The sequence below is a fragment of the Lissotriton helveticus genome, chromosome 8 (assembly GCF_964261635.1).
Source record: "Lissotriton helveticus chromosome 8, aLisHel1.1, whole genome shotgun sequence".
NCBI lineage: Eukaryota > Metazoa > Chordata > Amphibia > Caudata > Salamandridae > Lissotriton > Lissotriton helveticus.
In genome coordinates this window covers 1,469,812,302-1,469,830,244 of record NC_136069.1, presented here as the reverse complement: position 1 = coordinate 1,469,830,244, position 17,943 = coordinate 1,469,812,302, and the positions used below count along the sequence as shown (strand labels likewise).

At 51.7% G+C, this 17,943-nt stretch overlaps 1 protein-coding gene across 2 annotated transcripts in view; it reads left to right on the top strand.

Annotated features, from left to right (window-relative positions):
* Window positions 1-305: 305 nt before the first annotated feature.
* Window positions 306-17,943, top strand: part of PAXBP1 (PAX3 and PAX7 binding protein 1) — a 275,887-nt gene continuing 258,249 nt past the window's right edge. For both annotated transcript variants that reach the window (XM_078658411.1, XM_078658410.1), the window contains exon 1: window positions 306-741. In XM_078658411.1, coding sequence (XP_078514537.1) covers window positions 411-741 — 331 coding nt within the window. In that variant the 5' untranslated portion in view covers window positions 306-410. The remainder of the gene's footprint in view (window positions 742-17,943) is intronic.

The following is a 17,943-nucleotide window of genomic DNA, read 5'->3' as shown; positions in this document are numbered from 1 at the left end:
ATTAAAGAAGCTTTATTTATTATCAATATCTGACTGGTTAATTCTACAATTATGTACAACAGACAAAATTTGGAACTTAGGTTTCCTCACAGACAGCACGACAGATTGATTTTCAACGCATGAGAACGTAGCCAGGTTTTCCAGCCTCAACCCGAAAAGGTTGGTGGCGTACTCTGACGTAATGCTTCATGTCTGTCTAGGTTGGCTGGAGTCTGTTGTTCCTGGCGGTATCGGCAGGGGGCGCTGGTAGTCTGGCTGGAGGCACTGACGTGACGCTACTCTATGGTTCCAGTTTCTAGCGGCGCTCTTCCGGTGTGCTTGGACTCTGTGGTTGGTACCGGAGCCGCTGCAGGCATCCGATCCTCGCGCCGCTCTCGGTTGCTGGCTACCGGCCCTTCTCTCTAGCCGCCATGTTCCGCAAGGTCCGCCGGGTGAACCTACGCAAGAGGAACGATTCCGAGTCGGAGGAGAGAGAGAGGGAGGAGGAGAATGAACAGATCCCCGAGCCCCCGGTGATATACCAGTCCTACGGCATGGCCCAGGATCCAGCGCTCAACGCCTGGATGGTCATCTCCGGGTCGGAGCCTGGATACACCCCCTTCGATGCCTCCGCAGTCATGAATTCACAGAGCAACAACGGGCTGCCTCAGGCGCAGCCCCGGCCCAAGGTGCGCAAGAAAGCTCGCGAGGAAAGCGGGGTGCCCAAGAGCGCCCCTCTCAGCTTCATGGACGAGGTGGAAGGTAAGGCTGAGGTTATGTCTCTGGGAAAGGGTTGGATCGGGAAGGCGAGGCAGGGTGAGACGTTTGGGGCGGCTGAGGTGAATGTTGTGAGGAGAGTTGGGGTCGAAATTGAGTTTATGTCGTATGGCGGATTTGGGCTTAGTCTGGTGGATGCATTTAAAAAGACGAGGGTACATGTTTGCTGAGTGGTGAGGTCTTAAGCGTTTAGGAAGGACAGAAAAAGATACTTGTAGGTAGTAATCTGCAGTGAAGGCGAAATAAGCTCAAAGTGGTAGTGTGGAGCGTGGGTTCATAGGGAGTCCTGACGTGTATGCTTCTCAATTTAAAGCACTACCAACAGAGACCAACCTTCTGTGGATTTCTAGATGAGAGTGTGTCCGAGAAAGCGAATGTTGAGGCGTGTTTGAAGGGAAATACTTAAAACCCGTTATTTCGTAGCTGGTTTTAAACCGAGCAGTTGGTGGAAGCTGGTTGTGTATTGCCTAATGAAGCTGAGAGATTTAGGACACATAGTGCTGCAGCGGGATTTTTAACCTATAGATTTTCGTTGGTGTTATTTGTGTAGTGCGGCATTAGTCCGAGGGAAGTTATCTGGCATATCTTGATATTGACATGTGAAAGTTATAGAAGTGCCTTGGCATCATGTTTGTACAGTAAGAATACAGATTGTGTTATGTGGAGGTGTTGCCCCTGCTTGATATCTCTACAGATGTATCTGGTTAGGCTTATGGTCGCAAGACCCGAATCACAGAAATAACACAAGGCCGTCTCAGAATTCACACAGTTTAGGGTGGAATGCTGCTAGCCCCTTTCCAGGATGTGACGTTAGTTTATTTTTGCTGAGTTTTATATAGCGCGAACTTGACCCGAATCGGATATCAGAGCGCTTTATTTACATAGCACCATTTACGTTACAGGAGGACACCCATTCATTTGTGTTAGGCACGGGGAGATTAAGTGATTTGCCCAGAATCACAGGATGTTCAGCGTCATTGTCGATACTCGAACCCAGTTCTCCAGATTCGAGGTCGTTAGGCCAACTCCTCTCCCCCCAATGGTAACCCAGTAACCCACGCCCTTCAAAACATTCAACCACACAATGTGGTTTGCCAACAGAATCCCCAAATGGACAGCCACAGAGCCAATACCAGCTGAGTAATTGGACGCCACACTATTTAAGCACCATAAGAAATTGGTGGGTTGGTTGACCCCTCCCCTCCATAAGCTATGGCACAAAACAAACAGGCTTAAGGCTTAATGTGTAAAAATATTTATGCAGAACCAAAACAGTAATAGTCAAATTGCAAAGCAATAAAAATCCCAGACCGAATGAGTAAAATAAAGTAGAATTTAATCAACAAAACTAAACCAAAGTGAAACAAACCCAGTTAGCATAACTGGCGGTAGGAATGCCGCCAAAAAACAAAGTGCCAATGATAGTCAATGACAGTGTCAAAGATGGGTTGTGGTAAACCATGAAGTAGGCACAAGTTGATGCTGACCGGTATGGAGCGCTGGTCAAGTACACCAACCAGGTATGTCTTAGTCAAAGATTTTGTCTTCTGATTTATTCCTTTAAAAAGGTCCAGTCCATTACAAGAGTACACTTCTAAAGTTCCCCCAGGGGAGACACTTAAAAACCTGCAGCATGCCATACAGAGGCTAAATTGTATCTTGTAGCTTGTTGTATCCCTGTAGCTTTAAAAAGAGGTCATCCTTATGACCCTTGAAGTCCATCTATTTGTCCTGGGGACAAGAGGGAGCAGGTCCAGTCCTTCAGGGCTCCTCTCAGGTCACATACAACAAGTCCACTCCTCTTCTGTTCTTTCTCAGAACCAGACGTTTTCTGAAAGGGTTTCTGGAGGTGCCTGTTAGACGGGGACCCAGAGGGTCGGCCGAATACTGGGGGAGAGGCCTCCGATGAGGGCCGTCTCCGGCGATCGTACAGACAAGTCACTTCCCTCCCCACAGATAGACACCACACAAGGATGAGATCAACACTCTTTATATAGGGTTCTTGCGGCAAGGTTATCAGCGGTACAGGAGATTCAGGACTCGAGGGTCCTCTCAATTCTAGTCTCTGTAGGGAAAGGGGGTAGCGGGACAGTCTTGGTACCGGATCGGTACAGGAGGTGGCAGGAGGGAAGCTCACAATCCTCGAGCTTAGGAGTCTGCGGGGTCGGGCCGTGGCAGCGCCAGCAGGCCGAGGCGATGGTTCAAATGGCGGAGGGCTGCGGCAGCGCCAGCAGGCCAAGATGATGGTTCAAGTAACAGGGGGGGGGGCGCGGCAGCGCCAGCAGGCCAAGATGATGGTTCACGTTGCAGAGGGCCGCGGCAGCGCCAGCAGGCCAAGATGTTGGTTCACGTTGCAGAGGGCCGCGGCAGCGCCAGCAGGCCGAGATGTTGGTTCACGGTGCAGAGGGCCGCGGCAGCGCCAGCAGGCCAAGATGTTGGTTCACGTTGCAGAGGGCCGCGGCAGTGCCAGCAGGCCAAGATGAGGGTTCACGTTGCAGAGGGCCGCGGCAGCGCTAGCAGGCCAAGACGAAGGGTTCACAGAGCAGGGCTGCGGCAGCGCCAGCAGTCCGCCAAGGATGAGTTCTTCTCGGTGTCTCTCGACTCCAGGATACAACTGCCCTCCTGGTCTGGGGCCGCCCCAGTTATAGGTCTGGTTCCCTTTGATGTCCGGACCCTCGCGCCTTGAGGTCGGGAGGTCCGGAATGAGGGAGTCCCGACACCCAGCAGGGGGTTGGAGCCAGCGCCCAGGGAGGCCGGGGTGATCGACACCCGGCGGAGGAGAGCCGTTGACGCCTTCTTCTTTCATTGACCTGCCAAGTGGTCTCTTTACCTCCTGGGTGGAGGTTGGTGCCTCGATGTCGGGGCCGGCCCAGGGTTGGGGTCGAGTCGAGGCCACGTGGCCTCGTGTTGTAGTGTCCAAAGATGGCTGCCGGGCCGGGGCCATGGGGCTGACGGGGACCCGGCCAGCCGGTACGGGAGGGTTCAGGAGCTGGAGTCCCGGTGGGGATGGGTTGTGGATTACCTTGGGGGGGTTGCCGGGGTGGCTCTTGCTGGGGATTCAGGGAGAGCCGGGGTCCGGGCCCTGTTGTGCGTAGGGGGGGGACGGCCCGGCTACGAGGCCTGTCCAACATGCGTCCCCCCCCCCCCCAGCTGAAGGCAGGGAGAGTCAGCCATCCTCTTGGGGACTCTCCTCGCCGAGGCGGAAAAAGCGTGACAGGCCGTCTGCGTTGGCGTGGTCCTGGCCTGGACGATGCTCCACAGTGAAGTCCATCCCCTGTAAGGAGATGGACCAGCGCAACAGTTTCGGGTTCTCCCCCCGCATCTGCATCAGCCATTGCAGGGGTCGGTGGTCTGTCTGCACCCGAAAGGGGGTGCCGAAGAGGTAGGGCCGGAGCTTCTTGAGGGCCCATACTACGGCGAAGGCCTCCCTCTCGATGGTGCTCCAGCGCTGTTCCCGGGCCAGCAGGCGTCGGCCGATGAATGCCACTGGCTGATCGACTCCCTCGGTGTTGAGTTTGGAGAGGACGGCCCCTACGCCATGATCGGAGGCGTCCGTCTGTACGATGAATTCCCGGCCGTAGTCTGGAGCCTGGAGCACGGGGGCAGTGCACATGGCGGCCTTCAGCTTCTCGAAGGCCGATTGGCAGTCCGGAGTCCAGTTGATCGTTTTGGGGTTCTTCTTGGAAGTGAGCTCCGTGAGGGGCCCCACGATGCTGCCATAGTTCTTCACAAACCGCCGGTAGTACCCGGTGAGCCCCAGGAAGGCCCGGACCTCGGTTTGGGTCGTAGGGGGTTGCCAGGCCTGGATGGCAGCGATCTTGAGCTGGAGGGGGGCCACCAGACTGCTTCCCACTTGGTGTCCTAGGTAGGTCACGGACCCTTGGCCCACCTGACATTTGTTGGCCTTGAGGGTGAGCCCGGCCTGCTGGAGGGCGTGTAGAACTTCCCGCAGGTGGAGGAGGTGGTCGGTCCAGTGGTGACTGTACACAGCGATGTCGTCCAGGTAGGCGGCGCTGAATCCTTCGAGGCCCGCCAGTACCTGGTTCACGAGTCGTTGAAATGTTGCCGGAGCGTTTTTCATGCCGAAGGGCATCACCCTGAAGTGGTAGTGACCGTCCGGGGTAGAGAAGGCGGATCGTTCTTGGGCCCTGGGGTTGAGGCCGATTTGCCAGTAGCCCGCTGTTAAATCGAAGATGCTCAGGTAGCGGGCGGCCCCCATACGGTCAATTAGCTCATCTGCCCGGGGGATAGGGTGAGCGTCGGTCCTGGTAACGGCATTCAGTCCCCGGTAGTCCACACAGAACCGGAGCTCAGGGGCAACGCCCGGGGCGGCGGCCTTGGGGACCAGGACGACGGGGCTGGCCCAGGGGCTGTCCGAGGGTTCGATCACTCCCAGTGTCAGCATCTTGGGCACCTCGGTCTGGATGCAGGCGCGCACCCGATCTGGTACGCGGTCCGCCCTGTGGCGAATAGGGGGGCTGTCCCCGGTGTCCACATCGTGAAGGCACCAGGGGGTGACCCCAGGGGTGAGAGAGAACAAGGATGCGAATCGTGTCAGGAGAGCTTGACAGTCTTGGCGTTGCTCCGGGGACAAGGCCTCGGAGAGTCTGACCCCTTCCACGGAGCCATCCTGCTCGAGGGTCCTCAGCAGGTCCGGAAGGGGCTCGGAGTCTTCTTCCGTCCCATTATCGGTAGCCATCAGGAGACTGAGTTCGGAGCGTACAAAATGGGGCTTGAGTCTGTTGGCGTGGAGGACCCGTAGGGGGTTCCGGGAAGTTTCCATGTCGATTAAGTAGGTGACGGGCCCCTTGCGTTCGATCACCTTGAAGGGTCCGGACCATTTGTCCTGTAGGGCACAGGGTTCAACCGGGGACATCACCCAGACCTGCTGTCCCGGCTCGAACTCGAGGGAGGAGGCGTGCTGATCATACCATTTCTTCATGTCTTCCTGACTGGCTTCAAGGTTGACTTTGGCGATCTCCCTGAATCGCCGGGTCTGGTTGCGATGGGCCAAGAGGTATTTGTATACATCCGGGGGAGTTTTCTGGGGGGCCTCTCCCAACCTTCTTTGACTAGGCTGAGGGGACCCCGGACGGGGTGCCCGTACAGGAGTTCAAATGGGCTGAAGCCTAGGGATTTTTGAGGGACCTCTCGGTAGGCGAACAGGAGGCACGGGAGTAGCACGTCCCACTGGCGACGGAGGGGCTCTTCTAGGCCCATGATCATTCCTTTGAGAGTACGATTAAACCGCTCGACCAATCCATTTCCTTGTGGGTGATAGGGGGTCGTGAATTTGTAGGTGACCCTGCACTGTTGCCAGAGAGACTTCATGTATTTCGAGATGAAGTTCGTGCCCCTGTCGCTGACGACCTCCCGGGGAAAGCCCGCCCGGGAGAAGATCCCCATCAGGGCTCGGCCTACCACAGGCGCCGTCATGGTTCGAAGAGGGATAGCCTCGGGATAGCGGGTGGCGTGGTCCACCAGGATGAACCGGTGTCCTTGGGCGGTTCGGGGGTCCAGGGGCCCCACAATGTCTATTCCCACCCGTTCGAACGGGGTGGTGACGACGGGAAAGGGCTGCAAGGGTGCTTTCGTTTTTCGGCCACTTTTTCCGCTGGCCTGGCAGGTGGGGCAGGCCTTGCAGTGGTTGGTGACATCTTTTCGCATTCGGTGCCAGTAAAAGTGGGTCACCAGGCGGTCGTACGTTTTGTCCTGTCCCAGGTGTCCAGCAAGGGGTATATCGTGGGCTAAGTTCAAGAGGAAATCTCTGAAGCGGAGGGGCACCACCAGCACCCGACTGGCCCCCAGTTCTGCAATCCTTTGCTCACTGTAGAGCAGGTCATTGTCCCAGTAGATCCAGTGGGCCCCCGAGGTGTCCCCTGCGCTCTGGACAAGGGCTTGCTGCCGGAGTCCCTCGAGGAAGGGACAGGTTCTTTGTTCTTGTTGGAATTGTTCCTGGGTGGGACCCCCCTCTTGACGCCACTGGGCCAGGTCGGGGAGGTCCGGGAGCCGACCGGGTCCTTCTTCGGTTTGGGCCGGGGGACTTGCTTCTGGGGTGGCCTCCTCTGGGACAATCGCGGGAGGAGGCTCCGGCCACTCGGGTTCTTCTGGACTGGGGACGGCACGGGCGGTCATGGACCGGGTCGTGGCACAGACCCATTCGGGGAGGCCCAGCATCCCCAGGTGCTCTCTCCGTTCGACTGCTGCCCAGGGAGAACTTTCGAGATCGTTCCCCAGGAGGCAATCCACGGGGGCATCATCGCGGACAGTCACTTTCAGCATCCCTGATACTCCTCCCCATTCGAAGGGGACGTAGGCCATTTGACATAGACTTTCTGAGTTGTCGGCCGACCGGACAGGGCAAAGAATGTTCGGCAAGATCTGGTCCGGGGCCACCAGATGACAGCTGACCGCGGTCACACTGGCCCCGGTGTCGCGGAGGGCTTCAGCCCGGCGGCCATTAATGTTGACCCACTGGCTGTACTTCTGCGTGTTGGCGGGAAGGGGGGCCCGAGGGATCAGGTCTCGTTCCCCTAAGCAAACCAGGGACATGGCGGCCGGTTCCCACTCAGGCTGGTCGGTTTCGTACTCTTCTTGGTCTTCTGGGGTTTGCTCTTCCCCCAGGGCTGCAGCAGCGACCTGGCGGGGTAAAGGGTTCGGGTTCTTTGGGCAATTGGGATCATTTGCGTAGTGGCCGGGTCGCTGGCATCGGTGGCAAGTGATGTTGGCTCGGAAGCCGGGTCGCATCGGGGGGTTTCCCCTGCTGGGCGGGGGGTTGCTGGCGGGAGTCACCGGGCCGGTGTCCCTACCCCGACCCTGGCCTCCTCCTCCACGGGGGCGATGGGGCCCTTGGGCAGTTCTGTGGGCTTCGCATGGTCCGTTTCGGCCAACTCGGGTGCTTTCCCATCGGTCAGCTTCGGCGGCGAGTTGCCGAGGTTCCGTTAGTTTACTGTCCAGGAGGTGCTGCCTGAGTTCGATGAAGCAGTTGTTAGAAAGGTGCTCCCACACAACAAGGTCAAAGAGCTGCTCGTAGGTGGTCACGTTGCTGCCCTTGATCCACCCCTCGAAGGCCCGGCTAAAGAAGTTCACGTACTCCACCCAAGTTGTACCCGGGATCCGTTTGCAGTCGCGGAACCGCTGGCGGTACATCTCGGGTGTGAGTCCGTATCGAGTGAGGAGGGTGGCTTTCATGTGGTCGTAGGATGTCATCAGATGGTCTGGGAGTTGCAGCAGGGCGTCTCGCCCTTCGTTGACAAACCTCCCCCATAACCCGGCTCCCCAGTCGCTCCGGGGAATCCGGTGGGAGGTCATGGCTACCTCGTACGCTTTGAACCATTGCTGGATGTCATCGTTCTTGTAGTACTCTCTGACGACATCTTTGGGTATGTGGACCTTGGGGTCTGTAGGGGCAGGAGTGTTCGTGCGCTCGGGGACCCAGAGTTCCTTGTTCTGCTTCCGAATCTCTAGTTCTTTGAGGTTGCGCTCATGTTCGTAGGTTAGCTTCTTCTCTTCTAGCTCTCTCTGCCTTTGTTTCTCTTCTCGCTCCTCTCGGAGCCGTAAGTGTTCCAACGTTATTTTTTGTTCCGCCAATTTGAGCTCTCCATCTAAGCGAAGTCGTGCCAGTTCTAATTCATGGAGCCTGCTTTTTTCCCGTTCCCGGACCTCTTCTGGGGAGAGACCCGATCTTCTTTCTTCCGTCGGCGTGGGGCTTGTTTCGGGTGTCTCGTGGCTTCGTGTTTGGGGTACGGTCGTACCCGTCTCCGCCCAAGATTCCAGGGCTCGTTTGAACTCCTCTTTCGTGCTCAGTCCTGTGGTTGAAATGCCTAATTCTATGCAAAATTGTTTCAGTTCTCTGTGGTTGTATTCTTCCAGCTTTTCCATCTGGAATTTTTCTGTTGCTCCGCTCTCTTTTGTTGTCATGGTGGTTGTGTGTCGTGGGGCGAGTGACCCTCTGTACGATTATGCGTAGGTTCGGATCCCACCGCTGCCACCAATGTAAGACGGGGACCCAGAGGGTCGGCCGAATACTGGGGGAGAGGCCTCCGATGAGGGCCGTCTCCGGCGATCGTACAGACAAGTCACTTCCCTCCCCACAGATAGACACCACACAAGGATGAGATCAACACTCTTTATATAGGGTTCTTGCGGCAAGGTTATCAGCGGTACAGGAGATTCAGGACTCGAGGGTCCTCTCAATTCTAGTCTCTGTAGGGAAAGGGGGTAGCGGGACAGTCTTGGTACCGGATCGGTACAGGAGGTGGCAGGAGGGAAGCTCACAATCCTCGAGCTTAGGAGTCTGCGGGGTCGGGCCGTGGCAGCGCCAGCAGGCCGAGGCGATGGTTCAAATGGCGGAGGGCCGCGGCAGCGCCAGCAGGCCAAGATGATGGTTCAAGTAACAGGGGGGGGGGGCCGCGGCAGCGCCAGCAGGCCAAGATGATGGTTCACGTTGCAGAGGGCCGCGGCAGCGCCAGCAGGCCAAGATGTTGGTTCACGTTGCAGAGGTCCGCGGCAGCGCCAGCAGGCCGAGATGTTGGTTCACGGTGCAGAGGGCCGCGGCAGCGCCAGCAGGCCAAGATGTTGGTTCACGTTGCAGAGGGCCGCGGCAGCGCCAGCAGGCCAAGATGAGGGTTCACGTTGCAGAGGGCCGCGGCAGCGCCAGCAGGCCAAGACGAAGGGTTCACAGAGCAGGGCTGCGGCAGCGCCAGCAGTCCGCCAAGGATGAGTTCTTCTCGGTGTCTCTCGACTCCAGGATACAACTGCCCTCCTGGTCTGGGGCCGCCCCAGTTATAGGTCTGGTTCCCTTTGATGTCCGGACCCTCGCGCCTTGAGGTCGGGAGGTCCGGAATGAGGGAGTCCCGACACCCAGCAGGGGGTTGGAGACAGCGCCCAGGGAGGCCGGGGGTGATCGACACCCGGCGGAGGAGAGCCGTTGACGCCTTCTTCTTTCATTGACCTGCCAAGTGGTCTCTTTACCTCCTGGGTGGAGGTTGGTGCCTCGATGTCGGGGCCGGGCCAGGCCCAGGGTTGGGGTCGAGTCGAGGCCACGTGGCCTCGTGTTGTAGTGTCCAAAGATGGCTGCCGGGGCCATGGGGCTGACGGGGACCCGGCCAGCCGGTACGGGACGGTTCAGGAGCTGGAGTCCCGGTGGGGATGGGTTGTGGATTACCTCGGGGGGTTGCCGGGGTGGCTCTTGCTGGGGATTCAGGGAGAGCCGGGGTCCGGGCCCTGTTGTGCGTAAGGGGGGGACGGCCCGGCTACGAGGCCTGTCCAACAGTGCCCCATTCAAGAATGGCACAAGCTCCAATTGCTCCTGAGCACGTCCTAACCAATGGTCTAAGAGTTCCTGTGGCCAAACCTACCCACTTTCGTCATTTATAAGATGGCAAAAGTCTTTGGTCACACTCCGCTTGGAGGGGGAGGGTAGTGTACTGTGGTAATCGTAGTGTGGTCCCAAATCTAACTCTAAAAATGTGAGGCAGCAACTGTACCCACAATAACACTGACACAGAAGTCTGGTAGGAACAAAAGTTGAGATTTCCAGCAACCAATTAGTGGACTCTCTAGAATTGTTTTCACATCCTGTTTCCCATCCTTTCAAGTGAACCCCCATTGTTGAATGCAAAAACACTGAAATAGAAGTCTGTCTTGACATATGAGGGTTCTTCGAACACAAGAATTGTCTTGCCATCCTGTTCTCTGCCTTTCAGACCCATCAACCAGGATTAGGCACTGTAATGCCAAACAAGCATTGAGGAATCCAGTAGGTCTCTCTTATGTGAGTGCTATTGGATTTGCCAATAGAGTGGATCAAAGAAACTTACATAAGATGCAGTATGCCTGTGTTCAAAGTAGGAGAGCACACTGTTTATCCAGGAATAATACTGAAATACATAGAAAATAAAAAAAATAGTGTTTTGCAAAAAGCAGAGGAGGAACAGGTGTACTTGGTCCATGCTCAAGGGAGGAGATAACTCCATAAATTAAGGGAAGCCTACAAGAGCTAAGCTATCAAAATATTACAAATGTGGGTGACAATGAAAATAACTAATAGTATGCTGTGACTGCGTTGTAAGATCACTGAATTATAAACGATATGCCTTGCAGCGCATGTGTTGTGCAGGCAAAACTTCCCTCACCAGCATGTTCAGTGAGGTTCAGAGGAGTCATCTCTGCACATTCAGTCCAGTTATTGTTTGCTTCTGGGAAGCAGTTCACACCTTTTCAAATTATAATCCTCTGCTGGGAGACATTTGAGAGCAAATGCAAATTAGCCTACAGGAATGTCGGGCAGGGAAAATGCATCTTTTCAAACGTGACTTTTCCTTATATTTGTTAAAAATTCCAATTAAGGCATTGCATTGAAATTGTATTAATGACTGCCTCACAAAAAAACATAAATTTTCAACACCCCAAGATATATACATCTGGCGTTGGAGTTTTTTTATTGTTGTACCTCATGATTAGTGCTTTTTAGGTCTCGCCTGTCGATGCGCATGCGCATCGAGCAAGCGAGACTATAGGGGCTCATCGACTCTTTATCTAACTTGCAAGGAATCGTGGCGATTCCTTGCAGTGCCCGTGACTTTTAAGCTCAATGTGCATGTGCATTGAGCTTAAAAGCGCGTGCACAGCCGCCCGCATTCCTCCGACACCTTTGAAGTGAAGCTTAGCTTCACTTCAAAGGCCCGGCTTCTTCACACCCACATGCCGCTCTGCCCCGCTCCGCCCCCTCCCCTGAGTCATCCTGCCTGCCCCTTCCCGCCGTGTCGCATTTCTCCTCCCCCCTCCCCTCTCTTCCCTCCGTCTTGTTTATTTTACCCGCTCTGGCCCCTCGCATTTCTCCTCCCCCCTCCCCTCTCTTCCCTCCGTCTTGTTTCGCATGTACCCCCTCCTTTATCCCAATCCCTCTCAGCAGTTTCCCTTTTAGCAGCTCTCGTCTTTACTCGCACCCGCCTCCCACACCGCGGACGCTTCCATCTCGCGTGCACCTACTCCCTTCTTCCATTTCCTTTTAGCAGTTTTATTTCCACCAGCTCCCCTGTCTTTACTTGCACCCGCCTCCCACACAGCGGACGCTACCATCTCGCATGCACCTACTCCCTTCTTCCATTTCATTTTAGCAGTTTTATTTCCACCAGCTGCCCTGTCTTTACTTGCACCCGCCTCCCACACAGCGGACGCTTCCACCCGCCCACTGCCCCTGCGTCCATCCAGACAGAGGCCATTTACACCCGCTGCCACCGTTTTAGCACTGTCAAAGTTTAAATATTTTAAAGTCTTAAAATTATAAAGTCTTAAAATAAACATTTATTTAAAGACGCATTTTAGACGAGAGCGTGTGAGTGTATATGTGCGTGAGCATGCCTTAGTGCCTTTAGTTGCACCCACCTCCCACACATCTGACGCTTCCACCCGCCCACTGCCCCGTTTACTTTGTGTACTCCCCCACAGAGGACATGCCCACCCACTGCCACCGTCTTAGCAATGTAAAAGTTTGCATTTATTAAAGGGCTAAAATAAATTTTTAATTAAAGTCGCATGACAGACAAGAGAGTGTTTGTATATATGTGCGGGAGCATGTGTCCATGCCTTTATTTGAACCCGCCTCCCACACAGCGTACGCTTCACATGCCCACTAACCACGTTTAGTATGTGTACTCCCACACAGAGGGCATTCCCACATGCTGCCACCGTATTAGCACTTTAAAATGTTGCATTTTTTGAAGGATTAAAATAAATGTTTCATTAAAGTCGCTTCACAGACAAGAGCGTGTGCGTGTATATGTGCGGGAGCATGCCTCCATGCATGTGTGTTTGAGTGTGAATATGTGTAGGTATGTAGGAGTGCCTGCATATGTGTGCTTGTTTATGTGTGTGTAAATTGCTAATGCCCTATATGTTTGTGCATGCTTTTTTTGTGTGTATATTTATGTGCGTGTGTAAGTTTGTATGTGCTGGTCGCTGCATGCATGTGTAGTTGCATACATCAGTGTATACGGCTGCAAGTGGATGGGTTTCCAAAGGTGTGCCTGGTCTGTGTTTGCACGTTTTTTTTTCATCTGTGCTTGCGCGTTTGTATGTCTCTGTGCATCGGTGAATTTAGAAGTTTTATTTAATTGCAATTAAGTCTCTGGGGTGGATGAATTTTTTTTTTTTTTTACTAAAACCGAGAGGTGTGACAATAACTAACGGCGCATAATGAAGAACCCAATGCAGGGAAATCTCTACAAGCTTTAAAAGTTTACACTAAATTAATACATCTAATTATTTTGCTACGTATTTTGAGACAAATATAACATCTATCCCTTCTTACATGCAAACCACCAACATTTCTCTTGGTAGCGAAACAAACGTACCGAAACAAACGTACAAGATTGAAGGGATTCAACCTATAACCTGTAAAGATCGCTTTTCAGGATACAGCCTGGAATTATTTCGCACTACTCCTTTACATTTGTGTACAAGTACACAAGGGAAGCACAGTTCATTTTCATACATGCCCAATTATATTACATGTGGTTTGAAAACTCAACAGGGCTTAGTATGCTTGTTCCACAATATATAGAGCGCGTGCATTAAGGAATTCTGTTTGCGAGGTGCAAGGTAATTTTCAAAAAACAAGCGCTTTTATTACATTAAGTATTTACTGAAGGGAAAAACATTTGCGTGGTTGTGCATTTTGTTACAGAAATACCGGTTCTACACTCTGTTGGTACACATCTGTGTCGTTTTTTTTCATTTTCTCTGCTACAATTATTAATTAGCAAGTGTTACTTTGGAACCGACAACTGGCGCCACTGGGGACAAGGCAGACAGAGCCATTCTTATGGGGGTACCCCCTCCCTTCTCCCTTAGCAGCATGTGCATCCGCCTTCTCCAGCTCTTCTGCTTGAAACAGACAACAGGCGCCAGTGGGCAACAACATAGACAGAGGCATCCTGCTTGACGATGGGTTTGTCAATTACGTGTTAACACTAAACCGACCCGAGGAGCCAGGAGAGCACAAGCTCTCTCTCTACACATCGCTCTCTCTAACTCTGTCTCCACACACCTCTCTCTCTCTCTTTCTCTACACACCTCTCTCTCTCTATATGCATCTCTCTCTCTCTATATGCATATCTTTCTCTCTCTACACACCTCGCGTACTCTTACTATCTCTCTCTCTCTCTACACACCTCTCTCGCACTCTCTCTCTCTACACAACTTTTATTTAAGTATTATTATTATTATTTTAAAAAAAGCCATTGTTATTTGTAATATCAATATATCCAAGTCTCACATAAATACAACACATATTGCATTACAAATACTATAGGTGTCACATTTGCTATTGGCATTGTGAATGACAAAGCTATTAATTTTGCTATTATTTTTATAATTGTATGGCTAGTGTTGACTAGACTTTGAAGCGCTAGAAGGCCTGCTTTGCACTACTTGGGAACCCAAGGCTCGAGTAACCAGACTTTTGTTGTTTTTCTTCCCGGGGATTGGGTTGCAGCGTGTGAGGTGGGACGCCAAAGAATGAGGAGCTTTCTCGTGTTCAACCACTCCGCTCTGCGAGTTTTAACTGCATCAGTGACTGGAGAAGCCTCGCCCGCGGTCTGAGTCAAAATAAACATCGCCCTTTCACTTTCCTATATTATATTTTGTTAAAAAAGCGTCCATACACGCTTTGCAAACTTCTCACAATTTCCGGTCTCCTTCCCATGCCCCAAATAAAACACAGGGAAACTGTGCTGTTCGTCATTGCAGAACGTTTTATCAACAATAAGTTTTTATATGTATCCAACCAGAGACATTTTGGTATGTTGCATCTTTGACCAAGTCCATATGGAGCAATCGTCCTGGCAAGACTGACATCCCAGAGACCAGGGACCCAGGTCAGCTGTGAAACAGCATCCCCCACTCTGCCTCATTCCGCCTCACTCCACCTCACTGTTCCTTACGGTGCCTCATTCCACCTTATTGTGCCCCAGGCTCTGTACATGGGCTCAGCTGTGTAACAGCATTACCCATTCTGCCGCAGTGCCACATCATTATTTGCAACATAATTACACTGCACTCCATGCAACTTACACTCCAAATACCACTCAGTGCCACATAATTACAAGCCACATAATTACACTGCGCTCAATGCAACATAAATACACTCCACATAATACCACTCAGTACCACATAATTACACGCCACATACTTACTCTACTCAATGCAACATAAATACACTTCATATAATACCACTGAGTGCCACATAACTACACCATATAATTACACTCTCCTCAATGCAACATACACTCCACACAATACCACTCAGTGCCACATCATTATTTACAACATAATTACACTGCACTCAATGCAACATACACTCCAAATACCACTCAGTGCTGATCTGCTGCTCTCTTCCATCCCACCTCCTCTTTAACTCCCTGTTCTCTTCTCCTGTGCTGATCTGCTGCTCTCTTTCACCCTGCATCCTTCTTTAACTCCCTGTTCTTTTCTCCCGTGCTGATCTGCTGCTCTCTTTTACCCCGCCCCTTTTTCAAATCCCTGTTCTCTTCTCCTGTGGTGATCTGCTGTTATCTTCCACCCGCCTCCTTCTTTAACTCCCTGTTCTATTCTCCTGTGCTGATCTGCTGCTCTCTTCCACCCCACCGCCTTCTTTAACTCCCTTTTCTCTTCTCCTGTGCTGATCTGCTGCTCTCTTCCACCTGCCTCCTTCTTTAACTCCCAGTTCTCTTCTCCTGGGCCGATCTGCTGTTCTCTTCCACCCGCATCCTTATTTAACTCCCTGTTCTCTTGTCCTGTGCTGATCTGCTGCTCTCTTCCACCCTGCATCCATCTTTAACTCCCTGTTCTTTTCTCCCGGGGCTGATCTGCTGCTCTCTTCCACCCCGCCCCCTTCTCCAACTCCCTGTTCTTTTCTTCTGTGCAGATCTGCTGCTCTCTTCCACATGTATCCTTCTCCTACCGCACACACACATACATACAACCACGCACACACACACATACAACCACGCACACACACACATAACCACACAAACACACACAACCACACCACGCACACAACCACACAAAAAAAACAACCACACAAAAAACCAACCACACACACAACCGCACACCGCACACACACAACCGCACACAACCACACACACACACACACACACACACCACACACCACACACCTCAATCTGTCGCCCTCACTCTATCTATCTATATGTCGCACTCACTCTATCTATTGCCCACACTCTATCGCCCTCACTCTGTATCTATTTATCAATATATCGATCTATTTGCCTCACTCTATCTATCGCCCTCACTCTAGTTATCTATCTCTCTCTCTATATCTATCTATATATTTCTATCTATCTATCTATCTATCTATCTCTATCTCTCTATCTATCACCCTCACTCTATCTATTTATCTATCTATCTATTGCCCTCACTCTATCTATCGCACCACCACAGCATCACTCAGGGAAATGCAATAGGTCTCGCAGCATTAGAGTTTGTGCTTTTAGAATTGTTTATGGGTTTTTTTTTTTAAATCTTTAGCATTTTTGTTTCCTGTAGGCAATGCTAAAGAATTACAAAGAAAAAAAAGCCATAAACAAATCTAAAAGCTCTAACTCAAATGCTCCGAGACCTATTGCACTGTGTGAGGGTGAGGGGTTGAGGGTGAATGCAATAGGTCTCGCATTAGGAAAGTTTGACCTATTGGTATTGTAAATGACACATTTTGTATTTATGTGGCATTGCCTACAGGAAACAAAAATGCTAAAGATTAAAAAAAAAAACCATAAACAATTCTAAAAGCACAAACTCTAATGCTGCGAGACCTATTGCATTTCCAATGCTTGTTGAAGAATACAGCTAAAAGAGGAAGAGCAAAAAGAACCTTTTGGGCTGTAGAGTGATCTGGCAGCAGAAGCAGACCCTCCAGGATTTCGCGGTGTGCCGCAAAATCGGCACTTTTGTAAAAATGCAGCGATTTTTACAAAAGTACCCGGCGTTTCATGCTGCTGTTTTAGCATGAAATGCACCCTCACGTCAAAAATGAACACGAAGGATTATTTCATGCTAAAACAATAGTGCAAAGTGCTGAAATCGGCATTTCATGTAATAATGAGTAATTGTGCATTTTTGGGGGCATTTTCCCAATATTTGCACAAAGGAAATTTAAAAACGTTTCATTTTGGGGGTTTGAATTGTCGGCATACGTTGCCTCACATCCTGACCCAGAGAACTGTTTTCATAAAGCCACTGTCACTTATGGAAATAACACTGGGCTCGGATTCCAACTGCAAAACCCGCAACCTAATGTGGCACCCGCACTTTGTCTCTAGGCCGCTCACAATGGACAGGCGTGGGTCAAAGGCAGACTGAAACATGCGTGCCCACAAGCAGGCGAGGCATCAGCTGAGGGAGCCGTCAAGACACTAATGCAGGCCACTTGTAGTTTAAGACTCTAATAGCACCTGTTCCGCGATGCATTTTAGTTTTACTGACAGGTTGGGTGAAGTGCGCTTGCACTGTCAGTCAAGGGCTTTGGAATGCCTTAATTTAGCTAGCGTCACACAGTTCAATAGCTGCTTCAGCGCGCTTACAAAATATACCGTCTGGAGAAAAGAGAACTGCAGATGAATTGTGCAAAGAAGATGATTACTTGAAATGCGGCGTATTCTGCATCAACCAGCACCCATTAGTACCCAGACTGTGAAAGAAAGGCTGACTCGGGCCTCGCTGCTCGTAAAACACGCCTGCAGTGCCCTCTTCAGCTAAACTGTGGCTTTTGGGTGACACTGGGATGCCCTGCTGAAAAAACCCAATCTAACACTATCAATGCTACGGCAATTCATCCTCTGGGCTGCAGATCCATGTTTCCCATTGTTCATGACGAGCTCAGCTCGTCATTAGCACACAAGCAGTGTACTGCATGACGAGCTGAGCTCGTCATGAGCATGGAAGGGGCTAGAATGCACTCTCTTTAGCTGCATAAAGGCGCACAGTGTTCCTCTGGCTTTTAAGAATTCATGATGATTATTCTAAGTACATGGGATCAGTTTGTGTTCCTAATTCATGAACTGTTTTCATATGTTCACATAAATAGATCAATTTCTGTACTCTGGCCCCGATTCACAAAAGTAATATGAGACAAAATCCTAACTTTACTTAAGCAAATGGAGGATTGCC